Raw genomic sequence first — 26,745 nt, forward strand, 5'->3', positions numbered from 1 at the left:
GAGATTCTTGTTTACGCGTCTGACAGAAATCTCTGATTTTAATCTCCCCCCTCCGTCAAAGGAGTAACGAGTGTCTCGCCTCCTCGAGACTCCCGAGGACGGATGGACGATGGAACTCGAAGCGCACCGGCCTCGAATATCGAAGACGCGTCCCAGCCGCCCGCGCAGCATCTTCTCGGAACTGGTCGTCCCGGCCGCCGCGGCGCTGCGGTATCGTTCCCGGTTTCGAATTTAAACCGAAATAATTAATCAGACTGGTTTGTTGTTCGCTAGTGGCGGTTCTCTACGCCCGGATTCTACGCGGTCCGGCCGCCCGGCCGCCTCGGGTTGGTCGTATCCATTACATTACACGCCGCGCACACGGAGAGCCGGATAATCTCGGCCTCCTAATTTATTCACAACGGCTACAAGAAGAAAGTTCTCCCCTCTCTTCGCCCGATAAATCTTTTTCTCTCAGCGTTCCGTACATACGCAAACGTTTCTCTCTACCCATCCATACTTCGATTCACCTCAGGTTATACGTTTCTACCATACCGAAGAATCACTCTCGCGTTCTCCTCCGCGACGTTTTCCGCATTCCGCTCGACGAACTCGGAACTTTTCCGAAATATTCCCACATCTCGCCCGGCATGCATGCGTAAATTTCAACCGTGCATCGCCGCCCCGGTATTAGCGCCGAACGGGGTTGTTCAAGGGTGGTTCAGGCGCGAGGCGGTAAGCCGGCAGACGCAGACACACCTGTGTCCCTGCCGCTGCTCCGCCCCCGGCCAGGCCGTCGACTAGATCGATGCCGGGACTCTCCTCTGCCCCTTTCTCTCTCTCGCTCTCTCACTCCCTCTCATTCCCTCTGGTCTACTGCACTCAGTGCCTCGGTGTCTATCCGCGCATCTCAAGAGCGACGTAGGAACGTTGAGGGCTGCTGCAGCGAACAATTTGCATTCTCCTCAACGCGACGACGACGAAGACGAAGACGAGCCGGAATTTCAGAGAAGCTCGGCTCTCGTCTCCGCGTTGAGCGAGGAACTGTACAAAAGAAGAGTATAATAACTCGTTCCAAAGCTCGATAATTCAGATGGTTTTAATTAATGCCGGACTACCCGCGAGCTTGTAAAAATTCTTTTTACTCCTGTTATACGAGACGTCGGAAGAGCCCGCCGGTTCTTACTTAACGGTTTGAGACGGTGAGGGGGCGGCCCTCCAAGTTACCGTCGCGACGTTGAGCGTCGGATTATCGCGGTCTATACACACTTTGTACAACGCTGAAAGACCTTAACGCCCGTCGTATACTTTGACAAGTCTTCCGCGCCTCTCTCCCTCTCACTTGCTCTCGTCACTCCTTTGACCTTTGGTTTTTTTCCTCATCTCAGACGACAGCCGTTAGAAACACACACACACACACATATACACACGTTTCGGAACCGAATTTAAAAAAGAAAAGACAATGCAGGATCAAAAAAATGTACACGCGGCATTCGCGCGGTTTCAGAATCCAGTCGGAGGACCCGTCTTCGACGGGATGGCTAATATGCGTCGACCGAGGTTCGTATCGGGTTCTGGGGATCAGCGAGTTCTATTTTTATCTGACGTCATCGAGCAACCCCGCCGGTGGAATTTGATTGGCCACTCGCCACGGGATCAGAGTTGGCTCGCTCTGTGTATTGTGATTAGAAGTAGGTACGAGGTTGGTAAAATATAAGGTTGATTATACATGTGGGTATAACAGATTACACGCTCGTGAATTCTTCAGCATATAGCTTCAGAATATATCTCACTGCAGTTCTAACGTAGAATTTATTCTCAACGGCGTTAATTTCCGATGTTTCTAGACACGGAAATATTCCCGACACTGATATGTATACATATTTCGGAAAACAACAGCTGGGAAGCAATTGCGGTGAGGAATGAAATCGTTTCGTGGTCGCTCTGCGGTTCGACAAGGAAAACATATCCCTCCGGATATCAAAAACTGTTATACGGTCTCGAAAACGTTGAGAAGGGCCGTGAAAATGGGGAAGGAGAGGAAAGAGAGAGAGGAGAAAAAAAGAAAAAAAATTCGCCAAGCCAAACGAAATATATATCCGTATCCGACCACAAGCTTCCATTTCCGGTCGCTGCCGGCAGGGCCACTATATTTCCGGGACATTTATCCCAGTTTATCCCGTCGCGCAAGAAACGAGAACGGGAACCGACTGTCGCGCAGTGGGAAAGGAAGAGAGTCAACGGAGGGAAAAGGTCCTGCAGTCTGCAGCCGAGGGAAGAAAAAGCCGATAGATTTTATTTCTACCAACACATTCAGCGATTTTCTCCGGATGGGCAAAAATTCATCGGTTCAAAAATTTCGCCACGGTATGCGGTATATAATTCGTCCTCGTTCTTAGACGTTGAATAAAGAAAGATACAATACTTTCTCATCGTTTTGCCGTTACAGGTTTTACAAAAGGTGCGGATCATGTGCCAAGTTAGCGGTGCATGAAAAAAAAAGGAAAGAGAATAAAACTAAAACGGGGTTGTAATTCACGATCAGAAAAACTGTTCGGCAAATGTGTGCTACCTGTGCAACACGTCAAGGCACCCACCTGTACCACCCCCTCGATACCGCACGTCTTTCAGGACGCGGGATAGATGAAGAAATAAGGCGATTATAAAACTCGCGAGTTTAGCGCGGCGCAGCACGCAGCTGGGAGAGGTAATTACACCACGTGACTGTTGGTACAAGGTGCCTCGCCCCCCTCCCTAGCGGTTCCCGGTTCCCGGTTCCCGGTCTTCGGTTCTTCCTTCCCGGTTCCCACTGCGCCTCCTTCCCCGAGACGCGAGCAACGAGCAATTTCATTACTGCTTAACGCCTGTCATAAATCTCCCCGGGCCCCCCGCGCGCCCCTCGTCTTCCCGGCCCCCCATACCTCGGATCCTTCGACTCCTTCCAGGCGATCCTGCCTCTCGCTCCCACCCGCATCCCGGCGTACGTATACCTCGACCATCCCTCGAGAGCCCACCCTGCACTTTTACGCCACTATTTAAGGAAAAATAATGATGAGAGGATATTTTCAGCCGGTTTTCTTTCTCTTTCTCTCACGACGTACACGCTCGCGGCCCTCTCGACCTCCTCGGGCTTTACCATTCGGCCTGAAACGCGGGAGGAAGAGAGAGAGAGAGAGAGAAAGAGCGCTATACTAGGCGGGAGCGAGAGGGAAGAGGGAAGAGTCTGGAATCACGGCAGCATTGAGAGAGCGAACGGTAGACGCATTCATTTTTCCGCGGGCCGCTACTTCTGAAATTGTCGTTAAACGGTCCATTACACTTGCGTGAAATTCTGCACGGACAACAGATGACGCTCTGTAATGCCTTGCGCCGTGCATCCACGTATCCCATGGCCAACTAACCGTTGCGCGCTGCTCCGTTCCAAGCGGCGTCGTTGCACAGACAAGGAACCTGCTTCACGGATCAAAGACTCCGGTTGACGGGCCAAGAGATCCGCGGTAAAACGTTCGAAATTTCAACAATTCTCTCAGTTATAATTTGGCAAAAGAAAAACGAATGTCCCTCATCGAGCTGCATTTTTCGGTATTATTTTTACCGCTTGGCTTATGACGCGGTCTCTCCTTTAACACGGCTCTTCCAAGACGTATATTCCGAGAACCCGTTTTCGTTATTCGGATAAAAATTCCTTTCGTTACGTCTATATAAACACACATTCATCAACGTAGTTAAAGCGATAACAGGTGAAAGTTATCTGGTTATAATTTCCGTCGCAACATATATTCACAGGGTACAGCGAATCGAAACGACCCTGTAGCGTTTCAGAATTAGAAGCGAGACTCGAGATATTATACGCAGGCTAAAGACGAGGAGAAGCTACGTGTGATTTCCCCTCGCCCCGTAGATCGGGGGAAAATAAGAAATGCGTTTGATTGTACAGCAACTGCGCGCGTAAAGAACGTAGTTAAAACGCAGTCACCTCAAATAAGTTGTAACCCGATACACCGCGCATGGCGTACGGGTTGGTGCAACGGGCCGAAGGAGCGGTGTGTATTATGTTATATATTATGCACCGTGTCGGATTACCCCTTCTCGCCGGTGTCGGCGGTCTCGCTTTTCAGCCGACGCATCAAGTTTTTGTGGTCGGCCGGTGATAGCCGGCGAGAAGGCATTCCGCTGTCTGGTGGTGAGAATGAGCAGAAGGCACCTTCAGAAAACATCTCGACGGACCGTGCCGGCTCGTCAACGCCTGGCCGAACTCATTGGCGCCCGAAAGAATGTCATACGCGCCTAACCTCGCCTAAGCTGTTCGCGGGGCAAAAACTCCGGATCGCGCATCACCGAGAGAACGGTCGGAGGTGCCGATTCGACGAAAGGAGAACGGCCAAATACCAACCGCGCTAATTAACCGCCCCGTTAGCAAAAACGCTCGCGACGAAATCGCGATGCGCGCGAGCGATAGTACAAGAGAGATACGGCGCGTTTCTTTTTCCGCGAGACGAGAGAAGCGGCGACAGGTCGAAGGGTGAAGACCTCATCTGCATTGACGTAGGAAGTTAATCATCGGTCATCAGCGCGTAGAAATCTGGAGGCGAGCTTGCAACGGTAAAATACCCAGGTGCCAGTGACTGTTCCGCACACCTTCGTTCCATCCGCGAGAATTTTCGGCGACAAATTAGACGGTCGGTTAATTATCCGGTTGGCTAAATCAGGCAGGAGACGGATTAGCCAAGCTGAACTTGGACGGTGAATTATTCCCGGTGCTTTAACGGCAGACGCGCTTATCAATGGTCGCTATCGTAACGCGGTCGCTCGAATTTCGCGGAGACGTGAGTTTTTGGTGCCTGTTAAGTCTCGTACTGTCCCGAGACTCCGGCTTCGGCAAAGGAGCCATTTCTCTTCGGCGCCGAGACGCCGCGCCGCGAGGAACGAAGACGGGTATATGAGGTATGCCCGGTTTGTAAAGTAATTATTCCTGATCCTGACGGTGTAGATTATGCATCGCAGTGACGGCGACTCGACGCGACAGCCGATCCTTATCTACGACGGATAATTTCTAAGCCCAGTGATGCGCACCGAGAATTTTTCTCCAATTAGTATCAGCGCCGCGCGACGTTCGAACCAAGCTGCTGCCGGTGCCGCTGCTGCCGCATGTGCAGGACTGTGATACAGATCTGAAAACGCGAACACAGTCCGCGATTGAAATTCACTCAGATTGACGCCGATCGATGAACGCGGTCTCGGGACCATCCACGGCGAGGAGTAAAAGAAACAATAAAGCAAAAAAAATCGTTGATACTTTCGAGCGAAGCCCCGGGGAAGGTGTTTTGCGGCGAGGCGCGCTGTTTCGACGCTGATAAATAATTCACGTTCGGTTACGTGTAATTGTGAATTAACGCGATTAGCAGCGAGAATGAACCCGGCGGTGTTGTTCGTAGGAGGGGAGAAGAGGTGCGACGCGGTATGCAACACCGGATCTCTGTACCGTGTAATTAATGAAATAATAATTAATTAAACACACACAACGGCGGTAATTGATCATTCAGTCCGTGCGCGCGACACGTATTGTAAAATCACAGACAGCGCGCCCCGGGAAAACCCTCGTAGCTGAATAAACCCAGGGGTGGTTGCGGACGATTCTTCCGTGCTCTTTTCAAATTTGCCCGTTATTTTTTCCCTCCCAGGGACAGGCTGATCTAATCGGCGACAGACTTCACTCGGCGGAAGTTTCGCCCTTTGAAAATCTCTTGAAAAGGTAATCCGTTTCGGAGCTTGAGACCGCGAGAGCCGAATCGTCCTTCGACGCTGGGCTGCCGGATCGCTTGACCGACTCGCCCCTGGCGAGCGTTTAATGGTCCCACGGGATGACATATCCCCGGTAATACGAGGAGGCCCGAACCACGCAGCGAACTACTCGCTAATATTTTATTGCGCGTTTGCTGCTTTCTCGCGATATAAGCCGGTCGGGTTTTCAAGTGGCCGAGTATTGAGCGGGGACGTGGAAAGACGGTGAGCATAAAGACTCTGGGTAGTTTAAATCACCGGTTAAAAGTTAATCAAGTCGCGGAGAGAGAAAGACAGAGAGAATTGAAGTTGGGTACGCAAATTATTGAGGGAGAAATGTCAGGTCCAGAAGCTTGGCGCGTGCAGTGGCGAACTAACGAGAAATAAAAGAGCTTGAGGTGAAAGTTACCGAGGACCGTAAGGTTTGATCAACACTTGCCGCGCGCGTATGGTTCGGCCGGGGTCGGCGGGATTGCTTGTATAGAGATGGCTGCCCGTGATATAAGATCCGCCGGATCCCGTAGGAAATCCCGGGTACGGGTCTATCTTACCCCGAGGGATAGCGTAGGCGGGGAGGGTGGGTTCACCTGTCAGCCCGAATTAAAGGATGGCCGGGTCGCCGGGCCTGGCAATCGAACAGAGAATCCTCCTCTCCGCTCCCCGTCTTCCCGCATCTTCGCCCGCACTCGACGTCGAAGGCGTCGCGGAGTCACCGGAGACCCGTGCGTTACCCGAATCACCTGAACGCGGTCGCTCGAAAAAACACGGGGAAAGCACGCGCCTGGTGTCACAAATATTGACCACCGGTAAACACACGGAGTGACGTCAATGAACCGGAGAACCTGCACGCGTCTCCGATGGGTGCAACGCATCGATTTCATCCGACTACCCGCCGACGACGATAACATCCCCCCATCCCCCCATCCCCCCATTCCCCCATTCCCCCCGAATCGCGGAGCACTCTGCTTTCCGAGTCCCGGCCCGTCGGCCTGCACTGTGAAAGCGCTTAATGTATTGTGAATAATATAACCCATAGGTCACCCCACGCGCCACTTCGTCCGGACGGACCCGGACCGTCCAGAACTGTTCCCGGGACTGGGAACCAGGAGGCAGGGTACGCGCATCAAGTATTGATGCCACTTCGTCGGGCGAACCTGCTGGCCGAGCGCTAACGGCGAACCTCAACCCGCGAAGGACCTTACGAACCAGATACCATCCTCTGCACTCTCCTTAATGGGCTGCCACCTACAACCGCAGTCACACCTACGCAAGAGAGCTGGTCAGTGAACCGTCGTTTTCCCGCTCCCCCCTCCGCCCATCTTTGTCTCCTTGATACCCGAGAGGAATTTACAACGCCCCGGGGGATTGTGAGCACTGGTTAATGGCATTGCTCCAGTATCGCGGAGCGATCGCTCCCTGCCTTTGGACGAGAGAAGGTTCGCCGATCTTACGGTCAGGTGCGAACTCCTGGAGATGAGATTTTCGATTAAAGTATTTTGCACTTTTCGACAAGCCTCCGGGCCCTCTCCGCGGGAACGAGAATTCTCAAAGACTCGAAGTGCTCGGAGCGACGATCCTGACGGATGGGGGAGACGAGCCACGCGATGGTCCGGAGGGCCTGTAGGCCGGGCCTAAGCCCATCGCGAGCCGTTTAGGACGGACGTAGGATTACGTCTCGCGACAAGTGGCACCGGAAAGGGTAATGAGTGGCCGAGCTAATACCGGGCTCAGGGCCGCCCGCCGCCCCTCGCAACTTGAATATGTATTCGAACGCAGCCGCGAAGAGAGGGTCCCATCCCGAACCTATCCGGAGGTTTAGACCTATGAATGCATATTCAAGATACGAATATTTTAAATCCGTCGGGATTAAGCCGCGAGGAGGTGGGCGAGACATTCACGAGGTGGATGAGGTACGGAATGGGCTGAAAGCGGAGGGACGGCGTAAGGTGGGTGGTGGTGTTACGGGCTGCAGGACTCTACCCGTCGCGGAGGCTCGACTACTTTTATTATTTTTAATATCGACAAGAGAGCGGAGGACGATGGCTGCGAGGTGAAGGATTAACGGCGATAAATTTCGCAAAAATGGGGGCTTACGTTGTCGCGGGTCGACAGTCTAATCCTGCGCTCGCTCGCCCGGCGAGCGGACTGCGCGAGGGGTCGTCGGGTAGTTTTTGCAATTATCTCCCGGCTCTAAGACCCTTTTTTAATCATTCCGCGGCTCGAGACGCCTCGCAATTTTCCTCCTTCGACGTTATCGACAACCGGAGGCGGCTGCGCGGCCGCTCGAGTATCGACGCAGGTTCACCGCGATCGCAATAGCTCTCGAATCGGCATAATTACAGTTTGCTCGGCTGCTCGAGACTCGGAATGCCGAATGTATTATATTCAAATGCGGCTCGGGCCGGAACTGCGAAACGGCGGTCGTGACACGAAACAACCACCCGCGTACTTTGGAGAGGAAATTACATCGTCTGGGTCGACCCTTCCGCTGCCCTTGGCCAAAATTCGGGAGACGAGCTGCGCGCTCAGCTCGAGTCGGTTCGGTCAAGTCTACATTGACTCCTTGGCCGAGTGCACCCACCGAAAGAAACGTACGTCGCGTATCCGGGATTTGTTCGAGCGGAAAAACACCCGCGTGGGTTAGCGAATGTATGCAAACGCGTCTCTTCCACGTCTTTTAGAGGTGATGGGGTGACAACGGGCGTGTCTCGCTTCGCCTAAGCGATGTAGTCGCGCGACAAAAAGGCCTCAAGCCGCAAAGGAATTGTCCCTTCTTCGGGACGCGGTGCGACCGACGGCCGATTCGACGCCCGGCGAAGGTTGGAGCTCGTCCTTACCGGGCCCTGTCGGGGCCTCTTTCGGCTGGGCCTTCTTCTCCGTTCGGCGCCAGGACGAGACGCTCGTGACCCGTGAAAGAGCGCGGTGGACAATAGATATCAGCGCAGGTCTTGGTGACGGGCGCGGGGCGCGATAGCGGATCTAAGTGGGCCATGCCGGGCTATGGTTATGGCGGCATAAAACGCTCGGTGGTGTCGAGGGGCGTCGTCCTCGCCTCGCCTCACCTCGCGTCGCGGCGTCGACGTCGAGTCAAGTCGACTCCGTCAAGTACCGACCCGAGCCCCTTTATGCCCGTCGAAAAACTCCCGCTATCATTGTCTATGCAAATTGTTTAAGATATCCGCGTAGTGTTTTGCGGCACGCTCGAATTGCCCCGCGAACGGTGTTCTCAATCTGCGCCGCAGCGATCCCGCGGGAATATCGGGGAAACTTTATCGAGTTATTGAAAATTCCTGTAATGATCGTCGGGAAAACCGCGGCTGTGTCATAGATTTCTACGCGCGATTATACGGCCCGCGGAGTTAAGCGAGACAAAGTGCAACGGCGGTCGCAAAAGCGCACTTGCACCTGAGTGCAATTCAGCGATGTCCACGCGAAATAAATACTTTGTACTCCGCGCAGTCCGGAGATTGTGACTCGACGTCCCACGGGCGAATGTAATTTCGTGAAACCCTTTCATTGATACGAGAAAAGTACCGCGCGAGGGGCACACGGCAGTCGAGAATAAGAAACTGCAAGCTAGACGGATATATCTCTCTCGGTTAAATTAAAATGGATTATATATCTCGACCCGGTGTATTCAATCTTTCTTCTTTTACCTCATTCCGTTTATTGCACCGGTTTTTTCGCGTAATTGTTATTGCGCTCGAGTGAATTTGTACTTTTAGCTAACCCGGGATCAGAAGCTGGATGAATAGGCGAGAAAATAATTGCTCTAACGCGACTTTCGTTCCCTCCCCGAATCTGTCTCTTTTAACGCGTGTACATACGAACCTACTCAAGTTCACGGTTCCATTCTACGGCAAGCGTATACATCTGGATTTATTTGCATATTACAGTTTACGACGGGCGAGCGAGATGCGAGAAAGTGACGTTTGTGTCTGGCGTTCACCTGCGGATAGGTAGACACCCGAGTAACCCGCGAGGAAGACGGCATACCGGATATTCGGGGTCGAAGGTTCCCTCGACGTCGGTGTTTCGGGTACAGCGCAATAATTTGTCGGTAACGAAGAAACGCGGGACGGACAAGGACGACGCCGAGGTCGGCGCGGAACTATTTGGGAAAGCCGGTATACCCGGGTGGAGGCTGTGTCTCTCCGGTTTGTCATTTTGAATCCCGCACCCGAGGAACGTGCGCGGCTTGAACGAGCCAACCCTCCGAAGTTTAATTAGACGGAAGCCCGGCATACATCATGGTTGACTTCGCTACTCCGTGCGGCAGCGACGTTTGCAAGCTCAGGTTCGTCGTCGCGTCGCCCCCGCACACATCAGAGAGCGAAGTTTCCCTCAATTATTCCCGGTGATACTTCCACGCACTGGCTGTGCGGAGTTTCTAACACGGCGTGTCTCTCGATGAGAATTGGCGGACTGCCATTCCTCACGATGGAGGATAGAAGTGACGCCCAGACGTCGAACTGCGCAGAATCTTTACACCGCCGAACGAGGAGGTGACGACCCCTAGTCCTCGACGATTCCTCGCACTATTCGGAACGTGCGTGTATGTATATATAAATGTGTGTGTGTGTGTGTACGTAGGTGTACACAGCTGATTCCCGGCATCGCTCGCTTGGCTGCACCCTCGCCACCGGATTGTGGTTTTAGACCTTCCCGAGCCCCGGAGTCCTGACGAGAGCGACGGACAGCAGGATGTAAATTAAATTCATTTGATAGAACCGGAATGAATGGCTCTCGCACGCCAATCTCCTAGCACATATTTGCCGAATCGCTGCCTCTGCCTCCGACCCTCGACAACGCTTTGATTAAATTTCGCACCCTTTCCAAGGATGTTACCGGAAGAATTTCCATGTAGCGAAGTTAGACACCGCAAAGTAACGTCGTTTCATCCCTCGACGAACACGAACACTCGAATGAAGAATCGCTACCGTTAAAAACAGCCCGATATAGCTTGAATGTATAATTTCAACTCTTCCGAATTCGTAAACAGTCTTCTGGAACAAAGTTGAGGAATTGAAAAGCACCCTCGAATGTAAAATACCAGGAATGGAAACAATATTCTCAAATTTCTCGCAATCGTATCAAATACCGTTATAAAAAATCTTCCAATTATGCGTTACAAATGATCCGACAATTGTGCACGAATGATGAAGTGCGATTCTTACGTTCCAACGTTTTGCTAATTTTTCAAAGAGATGACGCTCAACTTTGCAGCTACCATTCTACCGACTCAGAACCTCGGACACTAAGCCCTATTCGAATTCAAATTGATCATCACCGAGTGACTTTTAAGTATTCGAGACGAGTAGCGACAACCTCGGGTTTCTCAGTGGCAACCAACAAAGCTATAGTGAACTTAAAAAAGAGAGCAATTTAGACTCAGTGTATACATACGCGTACTTCGGAACAAACTTTCAGTTTAGATATATATATATGTGTATATATGTACATATACGCATAATACCCGAGGAGAAAAAATAAAATAAAATAGAGACAGTAAAGCGGAGAGCATAAAACAAAATGAAAAAGGAAAAGAAAGAGAAAAAGATTCTTTCAGAGCAGACAAAGTGTTTGATCGATATCCCGGCTCTTAAAATAACTTTCCACGGTGCACTGGAAGGTATAACCCAACACCGAGACGACGTCCTGGTCGTTCCCCTAGGCTAGAACTCTAGAAGCCAACCATGGTCGTACCAAAAGTACAAGGTATTACCGGCACACGTACGCAGGCATCCGTGGTAGACCAATACACACGCGTCATCGTGCCGCGTGTGAAACAAAATCTTCGACCGAACGCCACGTGCTTGTCCGTGTGGGTCTATGCATGTACGTCGACCGCACATGAGGGGAACACGAGCATGGATCGGTACGTAGGTTAAACCGTAAGCTTGGTACAGTTCGGCACGTCATAACCAATAGAATCAAGGGCGCGGCGTGGCAGCGGCGGCGGCGGCGGCGGGAGCCGGAGTGTGCGACAATGGCATTAACCGTGGTGCAATACGATTATATCGCTCGGGGGTAACCTGATCACACCCAAAATCCACGGGGTGTCCAACCGGCGGAGGCAGCGTTCGGTGGTCTAATCGGGTTGGGCTTTTTGCAGCTCGGATTACCCGTGAATCATTAGGGGCGAGGGGCCCGAGGCCCGGGGGTGGAATCGGGGCGGCCAAGAACAACGGCCCTTATCCGCGCGTTAGGACATTAAGTCAGCGCTGCAGGACTGATTCCCGTTTCTTCACATTCTCGCGAAACAAGCTTTTTGTCACCCCGAAGGTGCGGGATGCCTAACCTCGATCGGATCACCGATCGCAAATCTAGCCAGCGATAGGAATCACTTACCGTTAGGTGTTGGAAGAGCCACGCCCTCAAGATGTTGGTCGCCACCTTGGGGAAGATCCCTCTCTTCTTTTGGTTCTTCTTGCCCGACGAGTCGTCGTCCTCTTCGCCCGTGCCTTCCCCGCTCCCGATACTCGCATTACTCGCGTCACCTGAAACATTCGAAACAATTCTGCGGTCAGAGATCCGTGGCTCATAAGCGGGTGAAACTCAAGAATGAACGATGAGTAACGAACGCCACGCCGAGCTATATATATATATTTCCAGAGTGACGAAAATAAAAATCATCAATTACGGTGGTAAATGCCCGAAATGACGGAGTCGAGCTCCGCGCCCGCAAACCGCTCGCCTACTCTATTTCGAGCCAACTCCCCTCGCTCACTCGGTGTCGGAGTTAAGTGACTTAAATGCAAATACAGGGCGAGAGCGCAGCGCCGGGTTGCGGGGATACGAAAGGGTTGAATCTCATTATCCAGATTCGGTTGTGTCCGGCGGTGAGCGAATGGCAATGCGGAGAAGACATCGGGCTTTCCAGCCCTGTTCCGGGAGAAAACTGGTCCGCCTAACGCGAAACAAGTGGCTGGAGTGACGCCTACGAAAACTAAACAAAGAGACCAACGACACAGAGATCAACGCGGTCCGGGCACTGAGGCGAGGCGAAGCGAGCTGGAAGTGGAAGCGGACACTCGCTCCCGGGGGGTTTGGGATGACAGGTCGCTCGGGGCAGTCGGTCCCTCGCCCCGCGAGTATTCCTTGTCCAAGATTAACTTTGAATTCGTCAATAGCGGAACCGGGACTCGGGGGAAGTGATGGATCGAGCATTTTTCCATGACCGACAAGGCGGGAGGGACGGCTGTGCGGAGAGAAAACTGCGGGTGAAAAAGCCCGTCCCATCAGGCTTGCGGAACTTTCCTCCCGAATTGGCGAGCGGTGATCCCTTCGTTGCAGGAATTCTTACTTCGTTACGGTATAGTATAATATACGGTACACCTAGCACGAGAAGCACGGAAGCTGGCAAAAACCAGAGAGCTTTCGGCCTGGTGATCGCCCTCATCGACGACGTCTGTCGGTGCCGAAGACACCCTCGTGTGGGTAAATACACGAAGGTCTGTTCGGGGTTGGCGGACGGCGGACGGCTAGCGTCCCTCTGATTGCAGTTAATTTACTCCGCGAATCGGGTTAATGTTGCGTACCGGTCCTCCGCAGCTCTCGCCCGAGGGATACCGTGATCCCGTCGTTCCCACACCGATTGTCCACCACCACCACCACCACCAACTTTGCAGCGACGTGTCGTCGATAATACGACCCCCAGTACAGGGCGTCGCGTGACAGCCCCGAAAATCACCCCCTCGGCGCGGGGAGCTTTCGAATACCAAATGCAAGCTTCTCTTGGGCAGTGTCAGTAGAAAAAAAAAAAAATAAAAAAAAAAACAAAAACACGTTCCCTGAGAATCGGTGACGTCGATTAGGCGCCGAGGATTCGTGCAGACAGCCCGCCGGGGATGAGAAAGAGGTGGGGCGAGGGAGCAAAGTAGTACTAGCTGCATTTACGAGTATGTAGACGCGGGTGAGAGCTCGAGAAAAAAAAGATAAGAGGCGAGAGGGGGGCCAGAAGGGCGGAGGTGGAGAGCCATATCGTCGGCGCGTTGATTTACGCAGAGCGGGTACGCATTTTTACTGCTGCGTTATAGAGATTTAAGTGCGGCCAATTATACATTTATGAGTGTCTACACTAGTCGCCGTATAGCGACTCTCAACCCTCTCCTCGCTCGCACCGCAGAGACGACGACGACGACGACGACGATTACGAGCAAGAAGACGACGTCTAGCTCTATGTTTAGCTCGATCGAGGAACCTCTACGGGGTGGTCTTCAACGAAGAATTATATCCGCCTGCGTATCCGGAAGATTCGGCAAGTTATATTAGTTTTAAGGGCAGGTGACTCGATCGCGATGAGTTCGCAGAGCTCCGGAGCTTTTCCGTTTCAACGGCACCCGGAGTCGTGCGTTTCGAGCTTTACCTTTTTCCTTTCACTTTTTTTGATTGTATTACGGCTGCGATACGGTTGCGTTTTCCTCTCCTTCTCGCGCCTGGCAGTAAATAAATGTCTCGGTATCCGGCGCTGCTTCGACGACTCTTCTTTTCTCTTCTCTTCTCTTCTCTAGCGGGGAATCGCGGCGCCGCTCGTGGTGCGCTATACGCGATGTGGAAGATTCGGGTGTCGGGCAGCGATGGGTTTATATTTAGGAACCATATGCGAGGTTATTTCGAATACGTGCGAGGCGCGCCGCTGGAGTTAGGCAGCCAGGACCAGGACCACCGTAAATATATATAGCTCCGGTTCCTCGGGGTGCAATCACTCCTCGACACCTCGGATAAGGTGCGAGAACCTCAAACCACGTTGTTTCGGTCGTAACCGGAGTCTGTGACGAAAAAAAATTAGTCACCGACTCGCCAGAATTAGATTCGATCATCGATCAAGGGTGTGAACTTCACGCGTACCTAAGTTGGGTAACCTCAACTAATTCTGAGAAGTTAAGAAAAAAAAAAAGATTGTACGAAAACCGCCATGATTGAATTGCTGGCTCATTATTCCCACGGCGCATGAACGTGAGGACGGCGCGAAAAGAGAAAGAGAAGAGAAAGAGGAGAGCGAGTTGAAAATTATCCCCTGGTCGACCTATTTTACGAGAAACTTGAGCTACTCGAGGCGTCGGTAAAGAATGCAGATCGGTTTACTTCCGTATCGCTTCAAGCCCCGCGTTCTCCCCGATTACACCACGTGGAGATCTACAGCAAGAAGCGCCAAGAGGGCAACCCGAAGCTAGCGCAGCGAGACGAAGCATCCCGACGAAGATGATCGCGCAAGCTCGTTTCTTTCGCCTCTAACAATTCTGCGGCGGGGTTGCAGAGCCGCGGCGGTGCGTTAACGACCGGGAAGCTGAGGACACAAGGCGCTAATAAGTGAAACGCGGGCGCGTAACAAAGGTCGGGCTCTCGAGGCGTGCGCGAGCCACTAAATCATTCCCGAGAAACGCAACGAGCGCCTCTCTCGTATCTCGAACTGCAGCGCATCAGAAGAAGAAGAACAAGAAGAAGGCGAAGAAGGAGGCGAGGAAGGAGCGGAGGCGGACGGGAGTTGCGGCGGCCGCACGCGCCCACGATCGCCAATTAATCTCGGCGCTAAATAGTCTCGAATTAAGCACGGATCCGCGTGTATCGTCCCGGGGAAGACGGGAAGGGGGAAGTCGGTGCAGCCTCCGGGCTGCCGCAGTTTACCGCCGAAAATAGTTGGTCGCCAATTGCCTCGGGGCAGAGAATTCGTGTTGCGGTCCGTTGACCCCGATGCGCCGGGGAGTCATGCGAAAAGATAGCGTGTCCCGCTATATTCAATTCCCGCGACGGCTGCTCGTGAATCGCGTTCATGTATACGCGGAAAAATATGCAAACGACGTAGGAGCGACGGCGGGTGGAATGTTTTGTCAATGGAACCAGCCGTGCCGCTTGGCGACGAAGGATCGAGCTGCAGCGGCAGCAGCAGCAGCTAGCGGGCGAGGAGATACCGCGACGCGATCTGGTAGCGGAGGGTGACGATGACCCGGTAATTAATGTTAACTGTATCAATTCCGTCGGTTAATTCGGTGAGCGAGCTGCTGAAACCACCGAGATGGGAGATGGGATCGACGATAGAAGAAGAAATCGGCGAAGGGAGAAAATCGCGAGATATGCTGCGGCCTCCGGTGTCTCGCGAATTCTACTAATTCTGATGACGCGCGAGGTTTTCGAAGCCCGCAGAGGGACGGAAATACCGAGCGCAGCGGGACCACGAAGAAGAAGAAGAAGAAGAAGAAGAAGAAGAAGAAGAAGAATAAGAGGAGCTATGCGGATTAACGAGTGTGCGACGCCGCTAGCTCCGAAGCGTGTTATTGTTATGATAGAACTTGGATTTTCGGGAATGTATCTCGAATCTTCACCGCCTCCCTTCTTCGCCCCCGCGTCGCGGTCCCTAATTCCTTCGTGTTTACACTGACGGGTGCGAACGCGTTATAGCTGTGCCACACTATAACCATACGAAACGGGAGAGCGAACGACACTTGGGGCTATCGCCAAGACACCTGCCTTTTCTCGTCAGAGAGAAATTATTATAGATCCACGCACGCACGCCGCACGCTTGCACCGCCTTGTGAAGTTCTTTCAACGACCCGAACTGTCGCTCCCTGCCTAACCCCCCCCCCCCCCCCCATGCCCCTTAAAAAGCCAACGAATTAAGAGACCAGACTCGACGAGCGATCACAAATTTCGTGTGTGTTTCACGAGTCTGTTTTCAAACAACCCCGAACCGCTTCCGCGCGTTAACACAACAGAGCGTAAAACCGATTGAAGTGTTAGAAGAAGAAGGAGAAGAAGAATAAGAATACACTGGAACGAGAAAAAGATAAAGAGACACCGTAACGATGAAACGAGGAGCATATCGGACCGATGGGCGCGATAATTAATTCGCTGAAAAACGGAAGCAGAAAATAATGGAAAGAAGACGAATAATGCAAGTTGAATAAACAAATTTTTTAAGAATAATGAAACGTTGATACGCATTCGGGGAAATCGGTGCAGATCGCTCGTCGAGTGTAGTTGGTGAAATTAACTCGATAAACAACGCGATTGCGGTCGGGATAGCCGATTGAACAAGGTATACCTAGGTAGTCGGGTTGATTGAGACGTTCGAAGGAGCCTCTGTGACAGTTATCTGATTCATGGACATGCCGGTATATTTTATGTGTCGTACGATCTATGAATACTGATCGATTTGCCGCGTGCGTTGCGGTGCCCCCGCGGAGCGGCGGCGGCGGCGGCGGCGGCAGAGGGGGGCGGAGGCGGACGGAATCGATATATCAATTACCGCTGCAGCGCAACACGTGAGTAATCTAGGTGCATTCGTTAGCGAGCCGCGCGGCTGTTTCTCCGCAAATACGACCCACATTCGCACGCGCGTTTGTATCAGGCGTTCCACCGCGTTCGCCGATTCTCGAACACCATAAAAACGGCACCCACACACCGTCGCCGCAATTTTCCATCACGATTCACGGTCCCGCCGCTTTGCAGTTATTTGCCCCGATTATTGGTCTCCGGATGAACGACGTTGCAGGGTTCGTTGGAATCGTTCGTTCAAGGTGGTCCAAGGATTCCGTCAGGCTAACATCCGCTTGGATCGGTGCAGAAAACGATGTTTTTCTCCGAGAATTCCATTTTCTTGGACCGATGGATTTTTTGTTTCTGTTTTTTTTTGTTTTTTTTTTTTTGTTTTAGTTTTATAGAGGATTGATCGACTCGCGATACGATCGGTCGTTTCTTCAGACTCCGGGAATAAAACGAGCTGAATAAATCACATTCTGTACGAAAGTGGAGTAATAAAGATTAAACGGTAAATAATATAGCCAGCTTCAAGTGTGTTATACGGCCACCTTGATTCTTGTACTCGTTTCATGCTGTACTTTTGTCCTTCCTTTTTCTGTTCTCTCGACGCCTTGTTCCTTTTTCTTATGTCAACGGATGTTTCCAGGAGACCGAGATCAGGAGCGTCGTAAGGTAAAAGGAATGCGTGCGGACGGGTAATGAAAAAGAAGAAGGATGAATTTTAATGCTCGGGGGAACTTTGCATCGGTAATTAGGTTTTGAGAGATGTCCGCATCGATCACGAACCGACCGTGGACGAATCGTGCAGGCCGAGAGACGTCTGCGAGTTTTTAACGTATATCGGAGACTCAATCACGATCTGGTATTTAAGGTATTAATATTCCCCCCCCCCCCCCCCCCAGCCGCGGTGCAGGACGCAGGAATATTCAAACCCGTTGCAATTTTTATACCGACGATGACAAAACCGGAATTATTTCTCGTATACCAGCCGCCTCGAGTTCCGTGCACGGAGCTCCGAGCAGCTGAACACAATGCGATCATTCAGTCGGTCGGTTTGTTCGGCTCGAGCTTCAAAAGAACGTCATAATCAGGCCCGGAGGACATCGGGCGACCTTTTCCTCTACTCGTTGGATCAAAACTGAGAGCAAATTCCCGGAGACGAAACGGACAAACGGCCTCCCGTCACTCCCGTCTAGGGATGAGAGTGACGCAACGCGAAGGGAATCCGGACAGAGGCAAAGGCGAAGAGTCTTGGCCCAGGCTCAGTCGAACACGTCCCGCTGACAGCCGCCTCGGTGAGAGAGAGAGTGTGTCGCATTCAGCGAGGCTGTAGCGAGAGAGTTTGCGAAGGAACGGAGAGAACTCGTCGCGACCGACGAGCGGAAAACGGAGCGGCCGAAGAAACCGGGAACGCAACGCCTTTCGACCGCAGGTGCAACGATCACGCCGAGGTTTAACCGCATCCGTGTTCGTTGCCCGGTGTTCAGGGGCACGTATAGAGATTACCTTAATTAATGCTCGACCCGGCGCGACTCGCGTTCGGTGATGCGTAGCCAGAAACAACGCGCTGCTTTCTATGATAATTACAGCCAGGACGTGAGACTTCGTCTTAATTATACAGTCGTTAAACAGCGATACTAGCGCGTGCTACCGCGATACTGTCCCCAGATTACCACACGTGTCATAAATACCCTCGCGGTCTCTCTGTGTACCCTGCCTTTCCTCGCCCCCCCGAAACCCCGTCAAACAAACGGGACTTAGGGGCGGCCCCCGGCCATGTCAACACTAGGAATTCACTCACCACCGTGTTACCCGCTACGAATATACAGTTTTTCACCAGGTACCATGACTCCTAGACCAGACAATGTGATCCATTGTTCTATGCCAGATTTCAGGGCAGCCTGAACGGACGGACTGGATTCTCGGGCTTCTCCTCGAGCGTAATGACGATGATTCAAGAGGAACCTGTTCAATAACGATCTCAGTCAACGTTGCGCGTTCTTACGTCGACGATTCAGAAATCGCGAATGTCACGGCATCGATCTCTGTCTGTTTGACTTTGGACTGCGTCGAGTCGCCTCTGGGCTTCGACACTCCGAATATAAAGGAGACTTTATGGAAGCGATCTGACCCCGAGTACCTCGACGCAGGGTGCAGCGGCGTTGCGTCAATTCCAGGGTTCGAAAGGGCGGGATAAAAGTGTTAATGGAAGCGCCGGGACGGCGACGTCAAAGTTGCGACGCTGCGCGATGTCAGGCGAAGACATCTGACGAGCACGTGTCCTCGAAACGGTGTTGGGATTCCGTTTTCGTGGTGCGTGTTGGTAGCGGGCCCGTGGAGAAGCGGAGATATCTGCGTACGTAGATTGAGAGAGTGGTGCATGCGGCACGAAGATGACTTTTTGTCGCCGTGTGCGGCGGCCACGTGGTTCACCGGGCATTTAAGGGTGAGGCTTTAACGTTTTAACGACTCTCGCGTCCTCTCTTTCCACATATACGTATACCCGATGTTTTTTTTACCCCGCTTGTGTGTTTATCTCCTCCCGTCCTTTTTGCCCGTGTTTCTTACGCTCCTCTCCTTACTCCGTCTTCGTCTCGGCCTTACCGTATCCACCTCTTATTTTCTCGTTTTTTCATATTCCACAGCCGCGCCGCCGCCACCGCCAACCGTCCACAGCCTTATTCCACGTCGAGATCGCGACGGATCGCAACGCGGCGAGATGTAGACGCCGAGATAACCCTCGCCGCAAGATTCCGAGGCTCGGGTTTCGTACACAACCGCGAGCGGGCCGTTCGATTCAACGCTCTCTCGGGCGTACTATTTTTAGTCACTCTTCGAGAATACTCGTAAAACGTAACGCTCTTCCGTTTCGTGTTGCAATTAGTGACTGCTGTACGATATAAAACCGTATTGTGGTAATATTCGCCTTTGGGCACGCAGGCGGGCATCTCGAGACAGTATTTCACGCATCCGTAACTCTGCAGGCAGATTCTCACCCCGAAATAAGCGAATCACCGATCTCGAACTCGGAGGGAAGAGAAACTATACGATACACCGATTGCAAAATCTTCAAGAGCAGTAAAAATTTTACGATCACGCGTGTTCATCCATCCGGCAGAAGTCTTCGGAGAAGGACCTTTCGCGGTGTTTCGACAAGGTTCCCGCGGTTCCTCGATTCTCCGCAGCGGTTCGTTCCTCCGCTTAACTGGGAAGAGAGATTCGTTCAAAGATAGCGGCCGATCGCGTACGCGTTTCCGCGGCGAGAGTAACAAGGGGTGAGCCGAGTGTGCCTGCGGAGGATATCGACGGTGTATCATAGCTGGAGGGTCTCTCCTCTCTCCTCTCGACTCGCAACGCCGCCGTTTGTCTGGACGAGGACCATCGCCGGTATCTCGAGCTGCCTCGATGGTGTGTAGAAACGGTACACGCCGGACCGGCTGGCTGGTTTCGTTCGGTACTCCGGGGCGCTAACAAGACGGCCCGGAGGCCCGGGTGAGTTATGGGCCGCGTATCACACCCTCCGCCGGTCGGGATAGCACACATAGCTAGCTGTCGCCAGTTTTCTGGCTCATTACTGGCCGCTGGTGCCCATTTCTCTCCGCCTCGCGAAGAGAGCTGCCATAACGCGGCTGCGATGAGACGCGGTGGTCTCAGCTCCGCTCCTTCGCAGCGAGCTTAATCAATGGAGTAAGGAGATGAAGAAGAAGGAGGGAGAGGAGGAGGAGGGGGGAGAGCCGGGGATCTTGGTCCAGACGATATCAACGCCGAGGGTTCGAAGGGCGAGAGGGAAAAGACGTAGCTGGGGGAAGGGAGGGAGAGCGAGAATTGGATTTCGGAATGAGAATGACTATTGAGGCGGGGATTTAACGCGGCTAGAGAAGCGTTGGAAAAACACTACTATGGCCCTAATAGCCCCGGATTGTTTGTGTACCCAGGCACGAATCGGCTCTATAAACTGCCGATCCTAAACCTGCGAACTCTTAAATAAAACTAAAATAAATAGCGTCACGAGGCCTGCGGAGCTCAAAGCTGGCTACCACGAGGATGCAGGCGACCCGAGGCAACTCGGTGACAGTGACTCCCTGTATATCTATGTATAGATTACGCCGCGAGCTCGCTGCCACGAGCTCTGGAATCGCGTCTCGGCTCCGCAGCGGGTCCGCCGCTCGTCGTTTTATTCAAATTAACTTCTAAATAAACCGGCTGTAATCAGAGTGAGTTGTGACGGGCCATTTCTGAGTCGTCGGCTCCGGCTCTCAACAGAGCTTTTCGTCGTCGAGCCGAGTTGTCGTCTCGAAATGTACATATAAGAGATCAAATTATAATACACGGTATAGATATACCGGTTCGCACACCTGTTCGCTGCTCATTTTACCCTCACCTTTTCATCTCCTCCACGTCCTTGTTATACAGTGTTGTTTTCTCCGTTTAGTCACTTTTCTGCATATCGTTTCTGCCGCGAGATGTATAATATTGTACATTTGCATTATTTTCAAACACGAAAGTCGGCCCTCTCCTTCCCTATCATTCTTTCTTTCTTCCTTTCTCAAGTGCCGATCGATCGATCTTGCAGATATTCTCAAGAGACGATCATCGAGCTTCACCGTCGAGCCCGAGGGGCCCACTTATCCCAACGAGCAGATATGCCCACGCGTTTCTTATTCCGTGCAGTGTGCGCGAGCTCCTCACGAAAATAATATGTAAAGCGATCGATATTATGTGTTTATTATAATAAGAATAACGAAAACGAGAATTACCCGAAAGGCGGTCGGTTGTATGGGTATAATCAATTTATCACCGCGGGTGCCGGTGAAACGCGTACTCACACACACACACACACACACACGCAATATTGCGTGTTAAGCCTTACGTACGATCGAACATCGTGCAATTCGTGCGAAAATACGTGTATGCCGGAATTATCGTTCCTCTAAATTTTTCATGGATGAGAAGAACCGCTGTTTGTTCGTCGTATAATCAAGAAACATACAGAGAAGCCCGATAGACAACACCGTGTGACTTTGTGCGGTTGATGACACGTTCGGCGTATATAGCGAAGAAGGGAGGGAGGAGGGTAAGGCGAAGGAATGCGTGAACACGCTCATCGGAGACCCTGAAGAATTTCTCGAAGAGAGAGACGGGTTTCGGGGTCCGAAATACGAAACTAAGAGATGAAGAAGAGCGTAGAATTTCGGAGAGCCCGACGAGAACGAAGCAGAAGAAGAAGAAGACGAAGAAGACGACGACGAGCGCGGATCGTCGGCGGCGCAGCTGTTGATGTTTTGTCTGGTAGTGCATCGAGCGCATGCTGCAACGGGGGCTTTTCTCCTCCGAAGAGGAGAGAGAGCGCTATTCCACAACCGCAGAGCATAGCGGGCTCTTTGCCCCGGTCGCTATTTTAGTATCGTTAAAAATGCATCCTGCACCCTGCATCTTCAGCCCCTTTCGCCCCGCGTTTCAACTCGCTCCGCATATCCGCCGCCGTAGCGCCCGCAGGGTGGAACAAATTTCAAGGGCACTAATTTCGACGTCGGTCTTCCCGATCCTGACAACATCTCGAAGACGCGTAGCCTGCACGGTTTTGCCAACTTGTTTCAAATCGCGCGCACGGCAGCTCGCGAATATCGAGGTAGATATAAATCCGGGAAACTCCTTTGACCGTTATACGACTAATGCCGTAGAGATTACGAAAAGATTAGATCGCGGATGGCGCGTAGCCTCCGCGTTTTTGCACAACGCTGGCGAGCCGACTCGGCGCAGCTATAACTCAGCCGATTTAATAACGAGATATTTCGGATTAGCGCGAGAGAGTCTCCGCAGTGCTAGCCGAGCAAGGCGAGGGTCGGCCGGCTGACCGCCGGTGGATCGGACTCCATTGCTGAGGTTCGCAAACGCGTGAGATGGCGAGGGCAGCGGCGTTGTTCGATGGGTGCAGCGCACCTCGGACCTCATCCACCCACGCGCAAAACCCCGCGCACACGGGAGAGAATCGTCCGCGAAAGGAATAAGAAGAAGAAGAAGAAGAATAAGGAGGAGATAAAAGGAAGGAAAAAGGGGGATAAAAAAATGAGGAGAAAAAATCCCGTCTGGATTTTATCATATCCTTTTTCACCCAACGGGCGCGGGCATCTTTCCCTCCCCTCCTCTCCCCTGCTCTGCTCTCCGCTCCTCTCCTCTCCTCGCCACTCGTCTCCTTCCCTCCGCCACGTGGGTTAAAGAGAGACATCCATATAGGTGATTCCAGGCCGATCAGATTAAGATGGACAGAGAGAGGCCAGCCGTGGCCGCAGGGGTTAGAGGCGCACAAGATGGAGGCTGGTTTGATGGAATGTAGCCTCCATCGGCGGGCGTCGCGCGTGTGTGGGTCGTGCATACGCTCCGTGCGTGACGTTGCCGTGTAACGTAGGTGCGTGACTGTATGCGGAGAAGAGGAGCCGAGATTGCTCTCCCGGATGCTCGGCGCAGAAGGTTGCGCGGAGCGCGATCGGCGATGCCCGCGTCTCCGTATTTGGACCGAGATATGGCTTTTATACGGTAAAACGTTCCATATACATCCACCTCAACCGGAGATAATAATCGCGGCTCCGATTAGGAGCGAGCGGCCCTGTGATCCGCGTTTGTCGGCCTCCCCCGGCTCCGATCGACCCGCTCGCGACTCCGAGCCTCGAGGACTGAGGAGCGAGCGGAATCCGACGCTTTTTCTCCTCAAATTAATCAGGGAAACGATTCGAACTACGTTACGTTAGTACCCGTCGTCTCGTCAGGCCGAATCCCGCAAGAAACTCCGAGGCGCAGCTTTTTCGACTCGACCATTGCCGCGGTTTTTCGCATCACCTTTATGCCTCTGCGGTTACACGCACCCACGTACACACGTGTATGTGTAATACATTCACCGCAAGCATTGTGCGATCTGATTTATTCCCGCAGATTAAAGATAACCGCTCTCCGTGTGCTGCGACGCGCGATGTCGGCGAACTTGAGGCCTCGATTTTCGCCGAGAAATTGTGATAAGCAGATACCGATACGACGATCAATTCCTGGTCACTTTCAGTTATCGGGACAAAAGCTTGGCCGCTCGTTGACCTCTGCGCGAATCGCCGCGTAACAGTTTTGCCGAAAATTGATACAGCGTTTTTGCAACGTAATATAAGTTTGTACACCGTTGAACGCGATATTTGTCGTTCACTTGAGAAACCTGAGAACCGACGGTTCCTCCTCTCAGCTCCGACGCGTCGTGCACAGACGGAAAGAAGGTGTTGGTCCGCAGGGAGTAGCTTTCGTGACACGCGACATGACTCGGCTCTTCGTTCGCTCGATCAGCTCACAGTCTCATTTTTGGCTTCTTGTCTACCCACCGCTCGTTCTTTTTACCTCACGCATTTTATCTCCCTGCGTTGAGCACTTCCTTGTTTCCTCCGAAACTTGACGATCCTCTTAATTCTTATCAAACGGGGATAAAGTGAATACTCCTCGAAAATCACCAGGCTCCACGCAATGATCTTGAAGATTTTTCGTCATTTATATACACACACACACATATGTAACGCAGGGATTATATTGACGGGATTTTGTAAAGATTCGGCAAAAAGAAAGAAAATGAAAGTGAAGAGGATAATTGTAACCCGATATATTTGAGCGACCGCATTATAAGCGCGCGTGATATACGGTTTGACGAACCGGCGGGATTCGCGTCGACAAGTTCACTAAGTGGTCTAATTATTCGAAAGCGCGCCATTAATAATTTTCAACTGTGCAGGACGGCAGCGGACCGCGGATCGCCTTGACGGTAGCGGCAGCAGAGTCAGCGGCATCGGCGGGTATCTCAAAGTACGTCATAAAACACGCACTAATACGACATAATCTAAGCAATTTGATTTACGAGAGTGCGGACGCGCCCCGACGACACGTAGACTATGCGTGTTGCACTCTTCTCTGCCTCGAAGAGCGTCTCGTCCTCTCTTTTCAGCAGCGGAACTGACTCGTGTGGTCCCGCTGAGCCTTCCTCGTCTTCCAATCTAACCGGGGAATATTTAAAGATAATGAGAAAAAATTAGCATCTTTTGTAAACAAGGGCCGTAAATCGATCACTTCGACGGCGTCAAATCCACGCCGTGGTTAATTTCCACGTTTGTAGACATTATGCGTGATACCTGCTTTGAGAAGTATGATTCGGACTCTTCAGCGTCACCGAGCGATCGTTTCGACGCCGCACAAAAATATGCTAAAGGTATAATGCCCTTGTCGTCGTTAAGAAACGAGTTTCCACTTGTAGAGTTGACGCCGATTAGTACACATAATTCTGCCTTATTTGGTTCCTATTCAAATTTCGCCAATAAGTTTAATCTCGAATTCCCGATACTTTCCGTAACTGGAGGTCGAGAGCTAATCTATAATAGGGATTAACTGCTGAATTAATTCAGGATCGAATGGAAAGTATAAAATTACAGAGTTCATCGTCTTCGTCCGAAAACCGCTGATGCCATCGCTGATCGGTCCCGAGTAATTCAAGACGGTATTACAAATAGAATTGAACGAAATAAAGTAAGAATACCGTATGGAAAAGTGAAACAAATAAAATGTGAGAAAGGAGTTGGAATGCAATCGATGGATGACGCAGAACACCGAGTCGCTATACGAGTGGAGTACAATCTCCGTCAACCGGACAAGATGGATTCTAACATTCGTTGTACAAAAACCCACGTTTTTACCTTCACACTATACTCAAGGAGATATAATTTTGAAGCTAGACATTATTTTCAAAAAAGTGAACTTTCCGAATTGTACTGTTTCAAATTCGACGACAGAATTGACTAACGTCTTAAATGCTGATCACACAGAAGTAACTTCTTACTGTTTCATGAAAAAATCCGCGATCGATCGTTCACCGTCATTTTTTTAAAATATATGACGACAGGTACGAGTAGGTAGTTCGGATTGAATTATGCGTGCGCGAATTTTGTATAATTTGAAAGAGATTCATTGCGGCGTGGCGACACGTGTCAAGCTTTGACACGAGAAGCAGTGTTGTCTTGGGTATATACAAGTAATTAAACGAAGGTGAATGAGAATGAGAATGAGGAGTAGCCAGTAGTGGTAGAAAGTAGTAAGAGTGGAACGAAGCTAATTAACGACTTGGACCGGGTCCGTTGAGATCGAGTAGCCGTATTTCACCCGAGTATATAGATTATCGGGGACACGCGAACTAATAGGGAGGTCAGGAAACAAGCCGCTCGCAAGATAAGCGCTCTCTCTCTCTCTCTCTCTCCCTCTCTCCCTCTCTCTCCCCCTCATTCCTCTTCCCGCACATTGGCCACGCGGTGTATAAACGTCGTTGGTTCCTTCGGACCCGCATGATAATTTGTGGCGCCTCTCCTTCTCCCCGGTCTTTCACGGCAAACAGACATCTTCATTACACGCAGTCTTTCGATAATATGAATATAAAGGTGAAAGAAAAAGGTATGTGTAGGAAACAAGCCACTTGAGCTAATAAAAATAAAGACTAGAAACACTTGTATGAAAAGTCGGGCGTAAAAAGTTAAATTAAATGCGTTTCGATACAAAATAAAATTGGGTAAAAAAACCCAAGTGTATATATATATAGAAAAACAAACTTGTACTCCTACCTGACGAATATACATTATACATATAGCTATACAATATTTATTGCGTGCGCGAGATGATTCTTAAAAAGTTCGTTAACGAACCCACACCTGGTGAAACAACAAC

General features: G+C 51.6%; 1 protein-coding gene across 6 annotated transcripts in view; it reads right to left on the reverse strand.

Annotated features, from left to right (window-relative positions):
• The window catches only part of LOC107222053 (homeobox protein homothorax), a 297,335-nt gene that overhangs the window by 81,678 nt on the left and 188,912 nt on the right, over positions 1-26,745 (reverse strand). For all 6 annotated transcript variants that reach the window (XM_046730451.1, XM_046730450.1, XM_046730449.1 and 3 more), the window contains one exon: positions 12,112-12,260. In XM_046730451.1, the coding sequence (XP_046586407.1) occupies positions 12,112-12,260 (149 nt within the window). The remainder of the gene's footprint in view (positions 1-12,111; positions 12,261-26,745) is intronic.

Source organism: Neodiprion lecontei, chromosome 2, assembly GCF_021901455.1.
Source record: "Neodiprion lecontei isolate iyNeoLeco1 chromosome 2, iyNeoLeco1.1, whole genome shotgun sequence".
NCBI classification, from domain to species: Eukaryota; Metazoa; Arthropoda; class Insecta; order Hymenoptera; family Diprionidae; genus Neodiprion; species Neodiprion lecontei.